The sequence below is a fragment of the Cryptomeria japonica genome, chromosome 7 (assembly GCF_030272615.1).
Source record: "Cryptomeria japonica chromosome 7, Sugi_1.0, whole genome shotgun sequence".
NCBI lineage: Eukaryota > Viridiplantae > Streptophyta > Pinopsida > Cupressales > Cupressaceae > Cryptomeria > Cryptomeria japonica.
This window is the reverse complement of record NC_081411.1, coordinates 100936489-100960203: the sequence shown is the minus strand read 5'-3', so window position 1 is coordinate 100960203 and position 23715 is coordinate 100936489. Positions and strand designations below refer to the sequence as shown.

Genomic DNA, 23715 nt, shown 5'->3' with positions numbered 1-23715 from the left:
ATAAGGTATGTCTTTGTGGAAGGAGTATATGGTAACCTATGATGAGGAGTAGTAGTAAAAGAATATGTAATGTAGGCAAAAATCATTGTAGCCCTACCAAGAGCCAATAGACCCAAAGCAACACTCCCAACAGTAGAAGCAAAGACCCTAGAATCATTAATCACACCCCAAAAATTAAACGGGTGGGAATTAGTCTTGATAAAAAAATATTAAATTTATATGACAACTCAATATCAACTTAACCTTAATCTTACGAGCAAAAATGAAAGATTAAATAATGAATCACCATGCAAAAGAGAGCACCAAATTTACTTGGAAAACGCAAACTGGATAAAACCATGGTGAAAGTAAACTCATTATATATGAACAAAAATACAATAGGTTTTTAGGCTCACTACCAAGGAAGCTCACTACTCCCTAAAGGACTTGCAAGATAAGGTGCACTACCCCAAAGCAAGATATAAGTGACTTGTAAGCTGAGATGCACTACCTCGGGGAGAGATACAAAAATTGCTAGGGAGATACACTACCTCCAAGAAACGTATATGAACACATGAATTAAGGTGAATAGGCCATCAACAATATAGGAGTTTTGACTTTTTTTTTCTTATTTAATTCTGATCTAAAATGCATCACTAACATTTTTTTGTTTGTACTCCAGGTAACTCTGCTTTGCAGGTTATATCATAAGAATCTTGTAAATCTTATTGGTTATTCCAAACAAACAGTCGAAGCGCTGGTATATGAATATATGGATTGCGGAACATTGAACGGTCATCTATATGGTATTGGTTAATTTTAGAATAGATAAAATTAAAACTGAATGCACTTACAATTTACTAAGATGATTAAATGCCTACTGACAGAAAAAAAAAAATTGGAGAAACCACTTGATTGGAATACCAGAATCAAAATTGCTCTCCAAGCGGCAGACGGTGATCTAAGTGATAATTTTAATTGGTTTATATTTATATATCGCTATACAATAGTAAAATTGTATGCATATTGTAATTGTTTTACTTATTGGCTTTTAGTTATCTTATGTTACGGTTTTTGTATTATTTCAGGTTTGCTATACTTGCATCAAGGTTGTAATCCACCAATCATTCACAGAGATATAAAGTGCACTGATATACTTTTGGATGAAAGATTGAACGCAAATGCAGCTCACTTTGGTCTAGCCAAGCGGCTGGACAGATCCCAAACCTATGTTTCAACAGCGGTGAAAGGCACCATAGGCTATCTTGATCCTGAGTATTTCCTCCTTCATCCTTGCAAAAAATTTAACTGAAATCTTCTTCGCCGTTACAGTCATTCTGTCATTAACCGATATGCTATAATCCAACTTATTTGATATCACTAGCACTAGTCTAAAACTAGAGAAGTTGATGCGGATACTTTGAGACAGCATCGTTAACAGCAAAGAGTGATTTATATAGTTTTGGAGTGGTTTTGCTGGAGATAATTTCTGGAAAATCGCAAGTGAAAATATATTGCCATTGGTAATTTGTGGAGAGTTAAAAACAATCAGTTGCAATCTTTATTTTAAGCTCATTATTTAGGAATGCATAGGATTCTGATTGGGTTTATTTGCAGGCAAGAGAGCTACTGTCATGCGGTAGAATAGCCGACCTTATGGATTCTTCATTGGATGGCCACTACAAATTATCAAGCGCTTGGAAAGTTGCAGAGGTGGCATACGCATGCATGGCACAAAAATCAATAGACAGACCGACAATGAGCACGGTGGTGGACGTGTTGAAGGAAACAGTGGCCCTAGAGATCGACGATAGGGGTCAATATGCGCATATTCCGGATTTGACATTCCATGAATCTGACGTGATGCCGATGGCGAGGTAGAAATGGGGCTATGGAAATTAAGAACGGAAAGATTAGTTTTTTAACTATTTCTCCACCTTCGCACCCTAGGATCTTCATCATTATGGTTGCTTTTATGCTTTCTTCCTTGCCCATCTTGCATTTGTATCATATGACGTGTTTTTTGTTTTTTTTTGATAAAAGTGGATTGAACTATTGAACTATATTAAATTTTAAAAGTTTTTTTTATAGTGTCTAGTTTAAAAAGCACTGAAGGGAAAAAATCAATAAGAAAACCCTTTAGTATTGCTTAAGTAACACAAGCCTATTCTACCCAATACCAAATGCCCATTGGCATAGTACATCAAAAAACCCATCCCAATTACATAAGCCACATTAGATATAAAGGAAGCTGCCAATAGAAGCATATAGAAGGAAGATTAAAGTATGATCATTGAAGGATGCATATCCATTGCTGCCAAAAAACACCAGTCTGAACCACCCCTGTCTATGAAGCACAATTCTCCAACCACTAGTTAGAATGATACCACATAGCAGAAATAAAACCATAATCAGACACCCTATCAAAATAAACATTGTGATCCAGCATAACAGAACCCACACCAAAGAAAAGCCACACCAAATAAGGAGGTAGATGAAGACAACAACTATGCCCTTCTTTACTTCAAAAATTCTAAAACCGAGGAAGGGATCTCATTCACACTTACCTCCCGCATATTAGCATCACTGTCAATGGCTAAATTAGCCAAGAAATCTGCAATCTTATTCACTTCCCTATAACAGTGGGAAATCAAGAAGGAATCCAAAAAGTCTAATTTTTGCAAAATATGATCAAGTATATATTGTAATTGCCAACAATTTGACTTCTTTTTCATGACACTTTGAATAATAACCATAGAATCACCCTCAATTATCAAGTCCTTAATTCCCAAAGATACAGCCATATCCAAACCGAAGGACGAAGCAAAGAATTCTGCACAATTGTTAGACTTGAAACTAATCGCATGACAACGAGCCTGAATAAATCTTACCTTATGATCATAAATTACCATACCCGCCCCTACCAGGCCAGGGTTCCCACGAGAAGCACCATCAAAATTCAATTTAAAGTGCCCTTGCGGAGGAGGTTTCCAACAAGCAAAATTTCTCTTACTTTTAGCATTAGTCTTATTTAAAATAGATCCATGAGAAGGTAAGACTGATAACATTCTCCAAACTCGAGTTACCCTACCATCCCAATGAGAAAAATAGGTAAGGGTTTCCAAATTCTTATAGATAAAAGACAAAGCAACTTCAGAGATGGAAGATTCAATCTTCAATAAAACCTCAGCCAAGGAAGAACTTGTTTGTTTAAAAATCCTATTATTACGTTCTAACCAAATATTCCAAATCACAATAGATGGAGAAATAATCCAAAGACATGCATAGAAAGATGAGGCAAACAGGAGAGGCCAGCTCTAAAGTGGGAAAGGAGATCCTTACCAATAACAAAGGAAAGATTAAGCTTTTCAAACAATCACTGCCAGCAAGCATAGGCAAAATCACAATGAAGAAACAAGTGTGCAAAGGATTCTAAATTTTTATTACAAAAGACACAAGAAAATACTGCACTAATACCCAACCTGTCCAACCTCATTCCTATAAGGACCTTGTCCTGCACTGCTAACCAAGCAAAAGCACCAGCCTTTGGGAGGCAAGCCATATGCCAAAACAGATTGTATGGCCAAGTAGATAAATCTTTAGCAATCAAGAGAGAATTATAGCCATCCTTAACTGTGTACTTACCAGAGATATTCCTTGTCCAGATAAGCTCATCATTAGCATTAGAAAGAATTATTACCCTCTCCACCAACATCTTTTCATATTCCAATTTCATATTTTGATCAATATCTAAAAACTCAATTGATTTCCATTTTGCCACCTTAAGATTCCCACTATACTCAATTTCAAAATAATCAGCCACAAAGACACTCCGAAGAGAAGAAAGAGTGGAAATTAAAGGAGACCAATCCCTCGAGTTCACCAGAGGGGGATGTCCATTCCAAACTTCCTCCCAAAACTTGACTTTTCTACCATTATGAATAATCCATGAGAGATGAGGCAAAATCACTGATGTACATTTACATAGAAAATTCCAAATAGCTGAACCAGATGGTAAATTAGAAACTTGAAAAACATATTCTCTTGGTCCGTTATTTAAATATTTAGTAAACATAATTTGTGCCCAGAAGGAGAATAGTCTCTCATACAATTTCCAAACCAACTTAGCACCTAAGGCTAAATTTTGACTTTCCAGACTCCTAATGCCTATGCCCCCAAGGTTTTTAGGCAAACAAACTTTATCTCATGCTACCAGAGGGAGTTTCTTCTTACCATCTTTATTATTAATCCAAAGGTAGGACCTTAGAGTATCTTGCAAACTAACAAGAGCCGCTTTAAGAGACTGCAAAACAGACATGAGATAAATAGGAACAACATTTAGGACAGACTTAATAAGAGCAATCTTACCAGCCAAAGATAACCATCTATGATTCCAGGATAGGATCCTTCTAGAGATAACTAAAATGATCTTATCCCAAAACTCAACTCTATCCTGCTTAATGAAGAAAGGTATACCAAGATAAGAACAAGGAAGATTTCCAGATGCAAATCCCCAAAAAATCTTCAATCTATCCTAAACCAATTGTGAAGCATGAAGGAAAAAACCTTTGACTTATCAACATTGATTCTCTGACCAAAAAAGGATGCATAATTCTGTATTATCCCCTTTATCACTCTTGCCTCACCCAAAGAGGCCTGACCAAATAACAAGGTATCATTTGCAAACAAGCAATGCGAAATGCTTTGTGGAACATTTGGAATCCTAATTCCCTTCCAAAGCCCTCGCAGCTTAACGGCTCTTATAGCCCAATTGAATGCTTCAGCTAGAAGAATGAACAAGAAAGGAGATAGGGGATCCCTCTGCCTCAAACCCCTAAAAGAGGAGAACAAACCACAAGGGGAGCCATTAATTAGACCCAAGAACCTTGCAGAATAAATACAAGCACGAATCCATTTGACCCATGCCTTGGAAAAACCCAATTTAAGTAGAACAACACAACGCCCCCCATTCTACTCTATCATATGCTTTCATCATATCTAATTTGAGGATCGTGGTTGGGATTCTCTGAGTAGAAATAGAATGCAAAACCTCATGTGCCACTATAGCTCCCTCTACCATCTCCCTTCCTGGAATAAAACCACCTTGTTCTAAAGAAATGATCTTAGGTAAAATTTTAGCCAAACTTAAAGAAATAGCCTTGGTAAAAATCTTGTACAAAGTATTACATAAAGCAATAGGGCAAAAATCAAAAAATGTCTTGGTAACCTCTTTTTTAGGAATAATTGCAATCATTGTATTATTAAGCTCTTTCAAAACGGACCTATTCCTCCTAGCTTCCTCAAGGGCCAATAAAACATCATTTCCCACAAAATCCCAGCATTTCTGAAAAAATAAAGGAGTAAAGCCATCCGGTCCTAGAGCCTTATCAGGGTTCATTGAAAAAACAACATTCTTAACTTCATCCAAAGAAAAAGGAGACATCACCATTTTATTATCTTCCGAAGATACCAAAGAAGGAATATCAGAAGAAATGTTATTTTGAAGATCTCCATGCTCCGAAGACAATAGTGACTTAAAAAACCTAACTGCCTCTGAAGCAATATCCTCTTGTTCTGTTAAAAGTCTGCCATTTGGACACTAAATACAATATATCCTATTTTTACTTCTCTTAATTTTTGTTGAAGAGTGAAATTTTTTTGTATTTCTATCACCATCTGAAAGCCAGATCTCCCTCGATTTTTGTCTCCAATAGATTTCTTCTCTGGACAAAACTTCAAGCTCTACTTTTAGCAATTTTAGTTCATCAAAAACAAGAGGCACCATACCATGATGAATCACATGTGAATTAAGACATTCAATCATATCTTGAATCCTCTATTTTTCTTGAAAGATGTTCTTAAAATGCAAGATATTCCATTCTCTAATATTAAATTTCAAAAATCTTAACTTCTTAGCAATCTGAAACATTCGGGATCTAGAGCAATAAGGAGCAGAACTCCACCATTTTTTGAGAAAGGGAAAAAAGGAATAATCTCTAAACCACATAGGTTCAAATTGAAAGGGTGACTTAAAAGGAGCTTTATCTTCTAGAATTGATAGGGAAATTGGAAAATGATTTGACCCCGAAACTAGAAGAATAGAGGAAAAAAATTTGAACTCTGAATCAATCCAAACATCTGATAACAAAAACCGGTCTAACCTTTCCACAATCTAAGAAAAATCTCTTCGCATATTTGTCCATGTGAAAATCCCATTCTGAAACTGAAAATCAAAAAGACCCATGTCCTTAAGGAACATCCCAAAGTCTTCCATAATTTTTTTATTAGGAAGAATACCTCCTTTCTTTTCTCCCAAGTCAGTGATAGCATTAAAATCCCCCCTAAAGATTATAAAGGGACCATGCCTTAAAGGGGAGGAAATTCTCTTAAGATCTCCCCATAATTTAGTCTTCCTTTGAATACCAGAAGGAGCATAAATGTTAAAAAGCCAAAACTTAACCTTCGAAAGATTGCTTTTAACTAAGGCCAACATCCAGTTTAAAGTAGAATCAACTAGCTCAACCTCAATGTTATAGTTATTCCAAAGCAATGCCAAACCCCCTGATGCACCACAAGCTGGAGAGGAGAGGAATTCCCACTTTCTCCAAGAAGAAAAAACCAAATCAGCAAACTCCTTTGACAATTTTGTCTCTTGCAACATGAAAATATCACAATTAACTAAGTCCATCTGGGACTTAATTAAGCGCCTCTTGTTGGGGGCATTTAAGCCCCTAACATTCCAAGATATAATTCTCATTCCTCTCGAGGGGAGAGCGAGGCTCCCCTCTTTCCTTTAGATGGAGAAGACTTCCCTTCTCCAAAACTACTTTGAAGATTACGCTTCACAGCCCCCGACCTAGTCATAGGAGGACTGATAATAGACCTCTTACTCCTCTTACCCTTAGGAGTACCACTTCCTTTCATAGCGTCACTAAGAGAAACTAAATGCTTCCCTTTCCCAACACCAGGAGAAAGAGACAAAGTGTACTGAATCCCAGCATCAATTTCCAATTGAGTCTTTGAATTCTTTGGAGGCCTACCCCTACCAAGAGAAACCATAGATGAAGCCCCAATTAGAGTAGTTTGAACAATTGGTAAACTCTTACTTGACTTAGGATAAGTCATGACTAGATTATCTATGATGCCCACTTCTGATGAGGCCAAAACCTCAAAAGGGCTAGCAGATGCAGAAATAGGAAGGGTCGATTTAATTCCCCCCAAGTCATTCTCAATTAAACAAATAACCCTATTCGTAATGTCCTCATCCATCTGATGCTCATGATCTTTAAAAAGATCATTTACTTGGTGAACCAGATTTTCATCTGGCACAATAACACAAATGTCTCCTAACTGAATATTATTTCCTAAGGTAGCGTTATTATCCACATCCAAATCAACATGCTGCGAAGAATTAGACACCAATTCTTTGACTTGTTGAGCAAGGATAGCATCATCAGGAAATCCTAGAGCAGAAACCTCAACATTAGACTCTGAGACAACCCCATCATTCTTCGCAAAAAACTGACCAATCCCCTGACAACTTTCTAAGTGTTCTTTTGACTTCATAGGACAAACAGGATTCCCACCACCATCATTTAGTGACTTATCCAAGGAATTTGAGGTAGTGAGATTTGGAAGCAGATCATCCACATTGTTGTCCTTTGAAACCACAATATTCTAGTGAGCTACTGGCTTATCCTTACTTGAAAATAACCCTAGAAACTTTGGATCGTGAGATGCAACATAAACCTCTAGCTTCCCAACATCCCTCATAGTCTAGTTAAGCTCAAAAGTAGCAGGATGTTTCCCAGTGGAACCATTAACTAATAGTTTATCCAGAAATGGATTATCGTTACTACCCAAGCAATGTTCTTCCTTATTCAGAACAGAGGATTTTGAAAAATCCATAAGAAAAGAAGCATCCAATTGCAAGGAAGTTTTACCAAAGTCTTTCTCCAACTTATTAATTGGTTGTTTCCAGATACCCTCATGAGATTTAATGATATAGGTCCGAGGGCAAACATTATTCGGGTTAGTCAGGACACATATTTTTACCAAAACCTCCCCCTCCACAAAATCAAATCTTGATGATAATCAAGAACCACAAGTATTACCAATTTGTTCCAAAACCTTTGGGTCCATAAATTCAAATGGTAATTTGGGCAAGCCAAACCAGAAAGGAACTAATTTAAAGCTTGACCAAGTAGGGACATAAAATGGTTTCCAAGCCGAAACAAACACTAAATTTTTACCAAACCAGTAACGTGAAGATTTTAAAACTTCATCCCTAACAGAAGAAGAGTTGAAAACAATAATAAATGCATTTGCAGAGAGTAATTGAAAATAACGCATATCAGACCACTTTTTCTACAATTTATGATGAAATTCAGATAAACTAGTTGCATCCCCCCATATTTCCCCAGAAATAGCATGTATATGCAAACAACGAGCTTTCAAATCCACAACAGAATCAAGTAAATCAATGCATGGAACAAGAGCCCATACCTGTGAAGACCTACCTCCTAAATCAGAGCCGGATTGATTTTCACTTACCTTATTGTCTTTTCCTAATGTCAAAGATTCCCTTACCTTATCCCCCCTTTGATGTGAGGAAGATAACTCAAGTGGGTTGCTGTTAGACTGTTTCTCCATCATCTTTTTACCAGCGTTCAGCCGAGAAACCCTAATTGCCTCATTTACAGATGAAAACTTCACAACTTTTGCATAGGATGGTTTTCCTCCCAACTTTGTAGATCATTTACCCGGAAGCCCCTTTAAATGATTTGGGATAAACTTTTGCCGCGAGCCCTGACCAAAATGCCTATGATCTAAAAATCGTTGATGCCCTTCACCAGATCTATCCATACTCCACCAATTTCCACTGCTTGGACCTCTGAAAAAAACCCCAATAATACTTGGAGAGCGGTTTGAAATTTCTTAAGTCTTCCCTCAACCAATTCTGCACCGCCATATCTACCCATTTTCCCTTCGTGAACACCAGCTATGGGACATGCGGCAGGTCATCCTAACCCACATCAGCCCACTCACCAATAACCCTAGTTTCACCCATACCGAGCAAGAAATTGCAGTCTTATCTCTGTTTTTACTAGGGTAGCAGACCAAAAAGTTATGCAATGATGGAAAAACCTTCAAAGGTCCATAGTGACTGAAACAGCTCATCGTGATTCACAGGAAACAAAGACAAATAGTTCGCTCTCCTCGCAAAACCCTGGACCAAACGCCTTATATGTATAAGCAAGGAATGATGTAAAAAGACACTCCCAAGACCAAATCGAAACTTCACACAGTCCGTCCTTACTACTGCAGTACTCAAATCTAAGGCCACGATTGTAGACAGTTGATATCACCATGGCTTGTCACAAAAATGATCACCTAGGTTGCATCAATGACCAAGCTTGGGAGCCCTTTCTAATACCAAATCGAATTAATCTTTAAATCGCCCCTGCTGCAAATCAGTTATGATAACAATGGAAAGGTATCATATGACTTGTTATTATATATTATTAAATATATTTTTGAGAAAATGATTGGTATATTTTATCTTGAAAAAATGTTTAAGATCAAACTTAAAGATTCAAAATAAAAATTTACAATATTAAATATGAAAAATGAAATTTTATAATGTTTTTATAATTGACGTAATATAGTATATGCATCCATTGTATATTGGTGGAATTTTATGCTACTAATAAATATATCTTTTTATTCAGTTTTAATTTATCCATGTACCTTACATCTTACATCCATTTTTGAATATTTTAGTGCTCTTATATTGTGTCATAGATGCCTATGGCATTTATGCATACTTTATATAATGATCCTATGCATGTTGCGATAATCAAGAATAATTATTTAAAAAGGGGTTTTTCATATGATATTGCAACTATTTTAATTGCATGCATGATGCAAGCACATCTTCTCACCTATATCTTATATATAATGCTAACCCCACCACAAAAAATAAGTACACTATATACAAATTACTTCATTGTATTGATGATAAGGAGCCTCCTAGTAATCATTATCTACATCTCAAATTGAATCTATGGATACTTGTCTTTCACATAGATTTTATTCACATGATAATATGTTGTACTCTCAAGATATTTATGTGCAAAAAAAAATGTACCTATGAGTGAACAAAACTACATATAACAATACACCCAATTAACACATTTAGGAATCTATCTAAAACATAAATAATAAAATAATTCATGTTAGATCTCATAGTTGCATAAAATTGTTTTTCCCAATTCGATTATTGACATATGTACTCTAATTCTAGTAGCATAATATTACATTATTGGTTGTTGAAATGGCTTGGATGTGATCACATTTATAGATTTTTCCCTGGATGGATAAAGGGCTTGGATCAATTGAGATTATCAATGGCCTAGATTGCTTGAGACTTATAAAGAAAGGAGGTGTTAGCAAGTGATGAATGATGACTATAAATGAGTAAAGTCTCTAAGATAGGTGGAGAAAATATGTACAAGATTAAGGAAGGGATTTGATTGATAGATAGGATTGAGAGAAGGTTCTATAAAGTACCTCTAACTACCTTTGAAAGTTCCTCGTAAAGGTGATTTTTTTCACGACCATGCTTGTGAGATAGAAAAGAGGACAAAGGGGACTTTCAATTTCTCATTTATTAAAAAGAGGTGGGTGTAGCCATACTTCCCAAGTACAGAGAAGTATTTAAAACAAGGAATTTAATATTGACCTATGCATATGAAGTACATAGGAGAAGGGGTGGTAAAATCCTCACTTAATCATTTGTTTAGGTATGTACACATGATTAGATAGGGTGTAGAATGGAGTTTAGAGGAAAATTATGGAGGACAACCATATAATGAAAAATAAATAAATAAATTTATTTAACTATTTGGAATATGACAGATAATAATGATATGTAAATAACTAGGGCAAAATCAATTACCAATGTTGAGACCTTAGGCGATATGAAAAATGATTTTTAAATGAGGATCAAGATGATGAGAATATTAATTAATTGATTTAAATATTATGTAATTACTATATATGTCCAAAATAAAATCAAGATAAATTCATCAAATGTAAATGATCAATTTTAAGTATCTAATTTTTTACACTCCTTGAGAAGACTAAAATATGAGATAGAGTGTGAGACACATCTCCTACTAGGAAGCCTATATGGTTTTTCTCAGAAGTAATATTTTTTTTTATTAAGATAAGTTGAGGAAGAGCCCCCAAACCGTACTACTCAAATCATCACTAACAAAAAAAATCTAGACAATCTTAGGAAACAAGCCAACAAAAAATAAAACTAGAAGCTAAAATTCTTCATAGATCAATTTAATTTAGCAAGTTTATAGTTCGTTTATAGTTTCTATATTATTCCTGATGATTACTTGCTAGATATTGTAGGATTGTTGATACATCAGAAACTTGAGATGTTGAGGACATTACTGAGGATCTTCACTTTCTCTTTGTTGGTAGCATGAGTATTTATGTCATCCCATCTTTAGTGCCTTATGATGTTGTTTATTAGGTATCTTTATAGTTATTTGGATTTTCTTCATTTGATTGGTATCTTATAATTCAAACATGTGGATAATTGAGAAATCTTCTATGGAACACATCATGACACTATTTCATCTTTCACAAAGTTTCTTCTACCTTGGTTATTTGATTTTTTTCTTCCCATGGGGAGGAACATGGTTTTCCACTCCTGGATCTTCATCCACATTCATCCTTGAGACTTCATCTTTGGCATTGGAGCTTTTCTCTTATAGGAGATACATTGTCTCTTATTTTCTCTCCTATGGGAGGCTATTGATTGTACTTTGTGATTGATTCATTAATTGGAGAGAAATGTAATCTTTTTCATTTATTTTTCTCTCTTTTAGGTAAGAGTTTCCTCTCATTGGATATTTCTCCGTTTGCTCGATTTAAGAGAGTTGCATTTACTTGTACATGCTAATACCTAATAAAGCCTTTGTTATTAGGACCCATTCATACTTGTATTTTGCATTCATCATTATCTCTTCAGCCTCTCCCTAAGCTAATCTTAAGGGAGGATGTTGGAGTAATTAAGAAATTAGTTAATTATTTAATTGAATACATCCTATAATTACTTTACATCCTTAAACTAAACATAGGAGATTTTTCCTTTTAATAAATTAGGCTAATAATAGCTTGAGTTGTCACATTCATTATGATTGTAAAAATTCATTCATTCTAACATAATTATTTTATGCAATCAATAAAAAAATATTGGGTAGTTACACATGTTATTCTTGCTTGATCCCCTTTTTGTGATAGGTGGCATGGTTGCAAATTATTCTTGACTTTCGAGGTTGCATTATAACCTTCTATAAATAAATGCTTGCATCAAAAATTTGTGAGACCTTATTGATTGTGGTGAATATGGTAAATGATAAAGGGAATAAAATCTATAGTGCCACATAATAAAAAATTGCAAATATCTACCAATATTTTTCTTTACAATTCTAACAATAATTTCAAGCATAAATATAATGGTTATATAGCTATTGATGATATATATAATGAAGCCAACAATTTTGCTAACATAATAGACCAACAGAAACCTAGACCTAAGCATGAAAATAAAATTACCATTACTCCAAGTGATGTCATAAATTCAACTGATGGTCCATTATACATTATGGTGAGAATCAAAGATAAAATCTCACAAGGAATTCTTATAGACCATGTATGTATGGTGAAAGTTTTTATCAAAGAATGTATTTACACAAAATAATTTCATCAAGGCACATATGATAAATAAAAAGTTTTCATTAATTTGCATGATGGTTCTAATTATCCCACCATAGGTTGCATTGCCCTTCATATAGAAGTTTCCACTAAGTACTTGGATTACTTTTTTCATTATCCTTTTCTCATATTCATGAAGGAAGTATTTTCTACAATGCACAAGTGTTTGAAGTTTCCTGACAATGGACAAGTTATGACTATCCATCATAGTCTTTTGTAGGCCTTAACTAATCACAACAACTATACCCTTGATACCTTCTGGTTTCAAAAACCTCAACCACTTAAACCTTGTCAAAATATCTTATTTCTCTCCTATCAAATTTTATAGCCAATAAGATATATTTATTAAGCAATCCTTCCAGATCCACTCTAATTTCTCTTTGTAAGGATTCTTCATTGTATATGATCGTGGAAGTATCTCTACCTACTGCACATCCTGAACTAGGACTCCTTACTCCTACTAATCATGTCCTATATATGTTGTTGTTAGACTTCAAAAACTATACAAAGAACAACGAGGAAAATATATAGCATATTTAATCTCTCCAACTAGCACGGTTCCTACCATTACTCTTTTTATTCCTAGTACAAAGAGAAAAAATTGAATCAATGTTGGGTAATCCTAAACATTTTTCTACACAATATTCAAGTCATAATCACACTTGAAATTGTAATGTGAGAGAAATTCGACGAATATATTAAGCCAAGGACCATGATTTTTCTTCCAAAATTGATTATTCACCCTAAATATCATATATTGATTTAATCTCATCTTCTTAGACTTCACCCAATCCTATAGAGGAGGCTTACCTTGACCAACCTTCTCAAACGTTGAATTTGTTGATTCAAAATAATTCTTCTTCTTCTTCTCCCTACATCAAACCTCACATTCTAATCAATCTTGATGTTAATTATGATGAGAATGTTGAAAGTATTAATGACAGTAATTATTATTTATCTTTGATCTTTTCTAAAAATTTAACTTTAGCTCCTGGTGACATACATGACGATCCATCATTAGAGCATGGTTCTTGTTTGGCATGAGAGATATCTCCAACTACCATACTAGTCATAACCCTTTAGAATTTTTTCAACCATCTCTAGATGATGTTGAGCAAGACTGTGAGGTGGATGAGTTGCTAGACTATATCATTTGTGTAGTAGATTCAATCTTTTGTATGTTTAATTGCATGTAATATGATTCCTCATAATGTGATTCCTAGTGTATTTTATATTTGTTAAGTTCTCTTTGGATAACCCTTGTTGCTTCGTTGCCACAAGAATACAAAGGGATTGCACCTATCATGACATTCTTATATTTGTATCATCATTCTTCTATATGTTGCATACATGTTATGTCATAAATATGCCTTTGTCATTAATTTCTTTTGTGTTGTTTTCTTGAGGATGATGCCCTACAAATAACTCACTCAAAAATTCAAAATGCATTTTTGTTCAAGATGCCCTACAAATAACTCAATGATATAGTGAATTTTTTAGTGAGTTATTTGTAGGGCATATTGGTTATTCACTATTACAAGATGCCCTTCAGGTCTAGGGTGTCTAACACACTTGGCATACACTTTTAGCTTCAGATTCTAGAGATAGGTTCCTCTCTATATCTCATTTCAAGATATGTACTTTTGAGCTGACTTTCTCTTCTATATCTTTATGTTTATGCTAAATCTTGTTAATGTCCTAGCATTTTATCTAGTTCTTGCATTATTTTATTTCCCATCATATCAAGCAAAAAAGATAACAATCAAACATAGTGGCCAACTCTCCTAGAGTACTATAGATAAGCCTAATAAGTTGCTCTTTAATAAATTTAAAGGTAGGAAATCATTTCAAGTTTGCACGTTTGGACTAGTGAATCTCATTTCCCTAACATTTGAAAAGTTATATCTCCATGCTTAAAACCTCCCATACAACAACATTCTTCTTCAATGAAACAATGAAATTTGTCTTAACCCTTAGTCTCTAGTCTCCCATGTTGAAAGAAGTGTAAAAATTCATAGCTCTAGAAACTTTTCTAAGAATGGAGGGAAAATTAGAGAATCTGTTGAAATTGAAACAAAATAGAATTGAGCTCTTAATTATGGCATGCATGAGGGAGATTTTCAAATTAAAACTAAGGTGTTTAAATATTATTTTCCATCGAGTGCTTTCTTCAATAAATCATTTTTTTGGTTTCATATGAATCTCGTACATATACATATACATATACATATACATATACATATACATATACATATATACATATATATACATACATATATATATACATATATATACATATATATACATACATATATATATATATATACATATATATATATATATATATATACATATACATATACATATATATACATACATACATATATATATATATATATATATATATATATATATATATATATATATATATATATATATATATATATATATATATATATATATTCTCTATATATATATAAGTTCTTTTATTTTTATAAGGACGTTTTTGTCAAACTTCCAATACTTCCATTCTTTGTGTTAGAACCCAAGATTAGCAGGACTGTCAAAAAATTTGATTCCTTCCATTCATCATATAGGAACCCCCATCCAAACCAATTAACAAAGCTTTGGACCCTATAGAATGCATATCCAAGAATTTGTCATAGGTCTCACTCCATATATCTACAAGCCTCTTCTCTTCTAATTAATTCTAAGACCTTTTCAATCATCTTTGTCTTTCCTTATTTTTATTTTTATATATATATATAATTTTTTTCTAATTGATCATATATACAAAAATCAGATAAGCTGAATGAAACATGAATAATTATTCATTGTTAAGAAAATATAACTGCACGTAACCACTTAACCTCTTAAGAAAGTAATCATTATCAACATTGTACTGATAAATAATTTGACAATGCATAATTAGAATAAATATTATTCTAAAATGAAATAGAAGTATAATAGTAGAATAACTATCCATTAATAATGGCAACACTGTAAGCAGTAGATTATAGTCAACTAGAAAATATAATTCGAAAGAGCATGTGGAGCATATAGATAGACACCACTATTTACTCATGCTTAGCTTCAAGCTTGATTGGTAGTCCCAGAGCAGGGAGAGGCATAGGTTCACATGTTATTTTTTCTTTAGGATCCATTAGAGACCATTTGTAGTTAAGCACCAAATGGTGCAAGTATATCACTGTTTCCATTTTTGTGAAATCATAACCAGGACAAATGCGATGTCCCCCTCCAAACGGTATATAAGTATATGGTGGAAGACGAGTATTAAAATGAGATGGATCAAATTTATCTGGCTCTCTGAAGATCTCCGCATCCATATGTGTACTAGTTGCAGCCCAGAACAACTAAAAAACAAGAATTTATTTTAGAAAAATAAATTAATAAATAATATTGAATATGCTTTAAACTGAAGAATGATATACATTGCCAGCCCTTAGGAATGGCATAACCTCCAAATTCAATATCTTTCATGACCTTTCTAAATGCACCAAAAACTGGTGAAATTAAGCGTAATGTCTCTTGAGCAACTTTCCATGTATACTTCATCTTTTGAACATCTTCCCATTGAAGATGTTCAGTGGGATTTTTACTCACCAAAATATGCCTTTGTTCTGCCAAAAGAAACAACACCAAATACTCTAAAGAACAAATTCCTTTCATGAAGTAAAGAATAAGCCCAGCTAAAACATTGCAACTATCTAAACATGCACCAGATTTAAACAAGCCCGAGACACTATGCTGGCTTAAAGGACATTAAAATCTCTCCATAACCATTAAATTAAACAAAACCAAAATTTAATAAATCTTAGAACTGACACCTATTTTAGAGATCTGAGAAAATACCTTGCAGGATGTTCTGGTATATATTTGGATTCAATGCTAACAATCTCACAAGATGTACCAACAGAGTACACGTGCTTTCATGACCAGCTGTCATTACCGCTATTATATTATCAATGATCTCCTCTTCTGCCAGGGCTCTACCATTTTCATCCCTCATGGTCAGCATGGTTGACATTAAATCCTGATCATGGGAAGACTTTCCTTGTTGCAATTCCTCCCTCCTCACTTGTAATAAAGATGACAAACGTTTACATATTCTAGAGCGAGCATTCAAGCCAGAGCGAAAAGTTGTTCCAGGTAAATCCAAGGGAAACGACCAAACGCCCTTAATAGCTTCAGTAAAATCTGTGCCTAGTATTTGTCTCTCCTTTGGGTCAGTCAAACTAAAGAGCAAATCACAAGCAATCTGGAAAGTAATTGTTTTCATCAATGGCAACACGGTAATAAACTCCTTTCCTTCCCAGAAATCAAGAAAATGATGTTGAATGACGGAGTCCATCCTGCCCACAAGTTTCTGCAAGGCTTCGGGCTTGAGGAACTGCATAATTGTACCTCTCATGCGCTTGTGATCTTCTCCACTGAGTTCTAGAATGTTCTTCTTTCCAACAATCCTGGAAACAGAGATGGGCTGCTTGTTAGTAATGGTACTGTCCTCACTCTGAAACACAAAGCGATTACCCGCTTGGCCAGTGAGGACAACAGTGGGGCAACCCATCAAGGAGGTTTTGAAGACTGGGCCATATTTTTTGACCTTTTCTTCTATCCAGTCCTTGCCTGTGTTGGATTTGTGGGCTCTAAGGAATTCAATGGTCTGGCCTATTAGAGGAAGGCCCAGACTCCCAGGAGGAAGATTCGTTTGTTCTCCTAGTTGTAAAGACTTGGAAATGAAGACAAATATTATAAATGCAAGAAAACTGGAACACCCAATGAGAATCAATAGAATACTCTCTACTAAATACTCCATTTTTCTTCTTCTGTGCAATGAATAAGAGAGTAGACGTATCTATTTATCATAGAAGTTATAGAGCTAATCATGTTTTCGAAGCAAGTTGCGCTGGAATGGCCGTCTTTTAGACAGACAAAAGCTTTAATCAAAACAAGCTATTAAAAACAGGCTCTGAAAGCATAGCAGTTGTCATGGACGATAATTATGATATAATTGGACAATTTCTTCGAAATCATATACCCCTTGGTTTATACATCTGACATAGCATTTCAATAGTGTATTATATTATACTTTATTTAGTATTTGTCATCAGCGATATTTAGAATTAGAAATGAATAAATATTTTGAAAAGTTCGATTCCAGAAACGTCATTGCTGCGTAGGAGATTACTGTTCTTCAATCATATGCTTACCGATAAGCGATTCCGTGATATAACCGATGAGGAGAAGGACAAATATATCCGTTTTAGGTTACTACAAGCGTTAGAAACAAGAATTGGCTGAACGGACTGCAACATCCTTCAGTGAATTTGCACCTTACCCTTCTGGACATCCGGGCTAGGAGTGAATGCTTTATAACTAATCTCGTTTTACATGACAATTGCATCATAAATATGGACAAGCACATTAAATTACACTGTAATATAAGGAGAGTAATTTTAGACGACAATAACAACAAAGACAAGAGGTTTCAAAAATTATTGAACTCAAATTAGTTATTCATTGATGAAATCATTAATAGGTTCTATTTCAATAAATTGAGTTTATGGTATGGATTGACTATGGGTAAAATAGACATTTGTTTTAAGGATTAAGTTGAGATGGATATTGACATTGTCTAGAAAAACGATTCAATAAATCTAATTTTAGGATACCTACTCCATGATCATAGGGGAAATCTATAAATATCTTTTTTCTTTCTTTACCATTCTATGCTTATAAATATTTTTATTATTAGTTAATTCTTTTTGTATTAAAATTCTTGTTATTAAATTAGATTTTTAAGTACATTATCAATAACCTCATGAAAAGGGAGATTTTATTCTACATAAATATTTGTAAGTGTGATCGTTTTTTCATGTTCAATGCTTTGAACTTTCGTTAAACCTAAGCAATATAAGGTTTAGATTGATTATTTATAATTAACAATACATAATTAACCAAAATTTTAAAGTATGTACATACATTTTTACATAAAACATTTGTGAAATGCATCCTACTCAAAATCTTCCATTCTATATCATATGCATGTGTATACATACATGTGATAAATGTGTACAAATACACATATATCTATAATATATACATATATTTTTAAAATGTCTTATGTGTATTTACATGTATATGTTTGTGTAGACGTGTCTATGTATGTATGTATGTATATATGCACAAATATAATTATGATTTTTTTAACATGTCTATATACAATCTTTTGTACTAATTTACTCCATCACTACTTCTCAAAATAAGCATAGATATATGTTGGAAACCTAGTTATCATTTCTCCAATTTTATGTTTTTCTTAACACAAGACTAGTAACTCCTCCATGGTAACTTTTATGGCTAGAAGGTTGATAAAGACGCTTGAAAAATCTAACCTACAACACGAAATTTTATGTGATTGTTGGGATAACCTAATGAATAGTTGTTATTTTGATCTGCAAGTTTTAAATTTATATGGTTTTCATATTTTTCTAAGGGCTTTTTTGATATACCTCTCATCTTCTTAGTGAAGCACAGATAAAAGCAAGTCTCAAATTTAGTGTTTTACTATTTTATTTGTACAGACAAACTTATTTTAACAATTTCATTTTCTTTATTGTAAAAAAATACATTTCATTCACCACACAAACACACACACACACACACACACACACACACATACATACATACATACATACATACATAAATACATACATGTGTGTGTGTGTGTGTATGTCTGTGTGTGTGTGTGTGTGTGTGTATGTCTGTGTGTGTGTGTGTGTATGTATGTATATATGTATGTATACATATATACATATATATATGTATGTATATATGTATGTATACATATATACATATATATATGTATGTATATATGTATGTATATGTATATAAATATGCATATATACATACATATATATACATATACATATATACATATATACATATGTATACATATATACATACATATATATAAATACACACACACACACACACACACAGATATCTATATACATACACATATATACACATATATACATATATACATATATATACATGTATATATATGTTACACATATATACATATATATACATATATATACATGTATATATATGTATATATATATGTATATAAATATGTATATAAATGTATATATATATATGTAAATATATATATATATGTATATATACATATATATATGTATATACACATATACATATATTTATATACACATATATGTATATGTGTATATACATATATATATATGTACATATATATATATACATATATGTATATATATATATATATGTATATATGTACATGTACATATATATATATGTATATACACATATGTATATACATATATGTATATACATATATGTATATATATATATGTATATATGTACACATATACATATATGTATATACACATATACATATATGTATATATACATATATGTATATACATATATGTATAGATATATATGTATATACATATATGTATAGATATATATATATATACATATATGTATATATATACACATGTGTTTATATATGTATTTATATATATATACACACGTATATATATATATGTATATATACATATATATATATGTATATGTATATATATACACACATATATATATATATACATATTTATACATATATACATATATACATATATACAGATATATACATATATATGTATCTATGTATATATACATATATACAGATATATATATATATACATATACATACATACATACATTCATAGATACATATATATGTATATGTATATATATATATATATATCGACACCCTTGTCTGATGGTGACCACATGTAAGTAGCCATCCTTCCAACAAAGTTTAGTGATATTCTATTTGGATCCATGACACATGTTAAGTGGTTTTCTTGAAAAAAAATTATCAAAAATATTTGTTGCATTCATTTGTATTCTATAACCAAGGAATAAAAAACATGTTTAGTAACATGTGGTTTAAAGTTTTTACGGTTTTCATATTTTACTATGTGTTTCCTTGATATTCCTCTCACTTGGTTGTGATTATGATATGTAGGTTTTACATTTATATAGTTTAGATGTTTTAGTATGGATTTATCCACTGCTTGCATTTGGTCATCCAAGCAGTTGTAATAGCCACTTACACATTAAATTTTTTTATTTTTGTTTGTTTATCTAGCTACACACACGCGCGCGCGTGCACATCTTTGTATGTATATACATGGTTCTTTGTTTATATATACAAAGAAATAAGTATGGAATAAGGAAAATTTTGATATTTTCAAGAAGTAACAATTGAATCAAATAAAAATGTGAATATGAAAATACATAGTATAAAATATGCACCCATAATAAACAATCTTAAAAAAGGGGATTGCATTTTTCTACAACATGCAAACTTTCCATGATATATCAGGGTGTGTGTCTTGGGGGGGGGCACCAACGAAAATTAGGGGGGATAGGACTCCTCGTAGAATTGTATGTGCATTTGATAAATTTAAAATAGATTGGAGAGTATGATGGATAAATGATACACATGATTAAATAATTTATATCAGTTTTAGTGAATAATTATAAATATAGTCAACATTTAAATGGCAAGTATGCTTAGATCATTGCACCTGCAAGAGAGACACAAACAACAAAAACACAGCAATGGGACATTGCATTAGAGACCAAAGTTGATCAAAACATGTTAGTTCATCAAAACCTCTCAAAATCATCTCATTGTCCTCTATCTATAAGGATCTTCAAGACTCAAGGTGGCCCTCACTTGGAAGAGCACTTGATCTTTAAGATGACAACCTAAAGACCAAGCTTTTAATTAAAAATGATCTAGGATCGAAATGAATGCAACTAAGACCCTAGCTAGATGATCAAATGATATGAATAGATGAAATGCAAGACGTGATGCAAGATATGAAACTAAGATTCATTCCAAATTGAAACTAGGCCCATAGGATAGTAGGGGCCTCCCACCCGTGCTAACCTCGTTAATGATGATAGTTGTAAACTACTATCTATGGAAGGGGAATTTCGCCCATAGAATTGTAGGGGGCCGAGCAACTACTATCTATGGATGGGGTCGATTATACCTTCCGGAGGACTTCCTTCCTAGAATCAATATTGTATTCTCGGCAGTTAGAACTCCTTGATTAGTTGAGGGCTACTTCAAGAAAGTTGCGCCTGGAACTGGGTAAGGCTCTCTACAATAAGGGGACTTTGAGTTCTGCCTCCCACTCCCTCGGGGGTGCACTCCAAGTCTAACTATTTGTTCTCTGATTCATCGGTTGGCCGATATAACGACATATGGATGGATAGTTGCATTAGTCCCCTTGCATTGGAGTTGGAACTCCATAGATCATCCAACCGGCTCACCCACCTTATTATCTCTAGACCTCTAGGGTAAACCTAGGCCGACAACTTAGAGGAGCTCCTCTCTCTACCTGTTATTGAACATAAAAATCTAGTCTCGGTCGCTAAGGAGCCAGGTCGGACAAAGTACACAACAACCCCTTTTGACCACTTGATAAAAGGACCCATCACCCATCACACCCAATGAAAGAAGCACACCCACTACATTTGAAAAAAAAAAAAACAATCTCACGGGCGAAGGGCAACATAACAGATCTCATTATAGTTGGGTGGGCCCCTACTATTCTATGGGGGAATGGATAAGACATAATGAAGAGTTGTTCGGGCCATTCCGGTGTCTATGGTCCCCAAGCCCAATGCATTAGTGGATTCTCACTTGAAGGAAGGTAGGACAAAGAAAGACAGATAGATCCTACAGGTCCATATCCAGCAGCATACCCGAGCGGAGACAAAAAGCAGTTCCAAAAGTGCCTAAAAAAAGAAGTTCCTCTCGTGTTCCTTCCGGTTGCCCTAAAATTCTATGGGCCGGTTACGGTAGATTAGTTGAGTTTCCCGGGTGGGAATTAAATCTAGCCGGTGGCTGGAGGATGAGATCGAGATTAACAACTATCTTGTCGGATGCCCATGCTTATGAAGTCCACCCCGAATGCATTAGGCATAGGTAGCAGAGATAGGAACATCATAGCTAGTTCCCGTTGTTTACCTTGAATCAGTTTATGCTGCAGCAGGAGGCTTTCAGGAGCAGATCATCTAGTTCATTCGGTCGGGACCAGACTTTATCGGGGGTGGGTGGGAGGCAATAGCCAACAACCTGCCAGGATGGATTCATGGAATGAACGTTATGTGGCAGGGGAGGCATGTGTAGTATAGAATCTAGCTAATTGGGCGGGGATGCCTCCTCCCACCCCTCATATACCTCCCTATAGCTCCCTCCACCATAGAATAGTAGGGGCTGCCATTAATCAATGAATTAATGATGCTTGCTAGCCCTTTAGATAGTAGGGGGCTAGAGTAAGGAAGCAAGAGTGTAGGGAAACTAGAGTTCCGGGGGTGGCCCCTACTATTTTATGGCTAGAGTTTCATAATAGAATAATAGGGCTCGATTCTATACGTAACATGGGTGGTGAACAATAGAACGATAGGCTACAGATGAAGTGCCGTTGGGTGGTAAACTCTAGTTGGGTTGGGTGGGAAACTCTAGTTGGGTTGGGTGGGAATATGGCGCCTGCTAGCCCCCCTCCCCCCCCCTCCAATAAGTAGTTAGAGTTGCTAGAATAAGAGGATATAGTTGATAGGTCGACAGTGTCATTAACAGCAACATCTGCCCCGATCCACTTCTTATAGCTATGCCACTGGCTCTATCTCCGCCTCTCATGCCCCTGGATCAACTCCTTCCTCTTATTCCCTCCCATCCCTAGCTCCTGAAAGACTGAATCACGCTTATCCGTAAGTGAAGACCAGCATCAGGTCTAGGTCTTGCTCTCGTGATTTATTAATATTCCGATGAACCATCCCAATGGG

General features: G+C 34.1%; 2 protein-coding genes across 2 annotated transcripts in view; one reads left to right on the top strand and one right to left on the bottom strand.

Moving 5' to 3' along the window:
- The first annotated feature begins 287 nt into the window (after positions 1–287).
- LOC131856478 (probable LRR receptor-like serine/threonine-protein kinase At2g28960) lies at positions 288–1860 on the top strand. The gene is made up of 5 exons (XM_059208265.1): positions 288–347; positions 662–785; positions 1068–1222; positions 1440–1502; positions 1597–1860. The coding sequence occupies exons 1-5, from the start codon at positions 288–290 to the stop codon at positions 1858–1860; spliced, it is 666 nt and encodes a 221-aa protein (XP_059064248.1).
- Positions 1861–15854: 13994 nt separating this feature from the next.
- Positions 15855–23715, bottom strand: part of LOC131073437 (cytochrome P450 716B1-like) — a 130070-nt gene continuing 122209 nt past the window's right edge. The window contains exons 2-4 of the mRNA XM_059208264.1: positions 16651–17564; positions 16233–16418; positions 15855–16153 (exon numbers count right to left, since the gene is read on the bottom strand). Coding sequence (XP_059064247.1) covers positions 15855–16153; positions 16233–16418; positions 16651–17564 — 1399 coding nt within the window. The remainder of the gene's footprint in view (positions 16154–16232; positions 16419–16650; positions 17565–23715) is intronic.

Coding starts and splice junctions, on each gene's coding strand:
- LOC131856478 (XM_059208265.1), top strand. CDS start 288: ATGCAAAAGAGAGCACCAAATTTACTTGGAAAACGCAAACTGGATAAA. Junction 348..661: donor TGGATAAAACCATGGTGAAA/GTAAACTCATTA, acceptor TTTGTACTCCAG/GTAACTCTGCTTTGCAGGTT. Junction 786..1,067: donor ATTGAACGGTCATCTATATG/GTATTGGTTAAT, acceptor GTATTATTTCAG/GTTTGCTATACTTGCATCAA.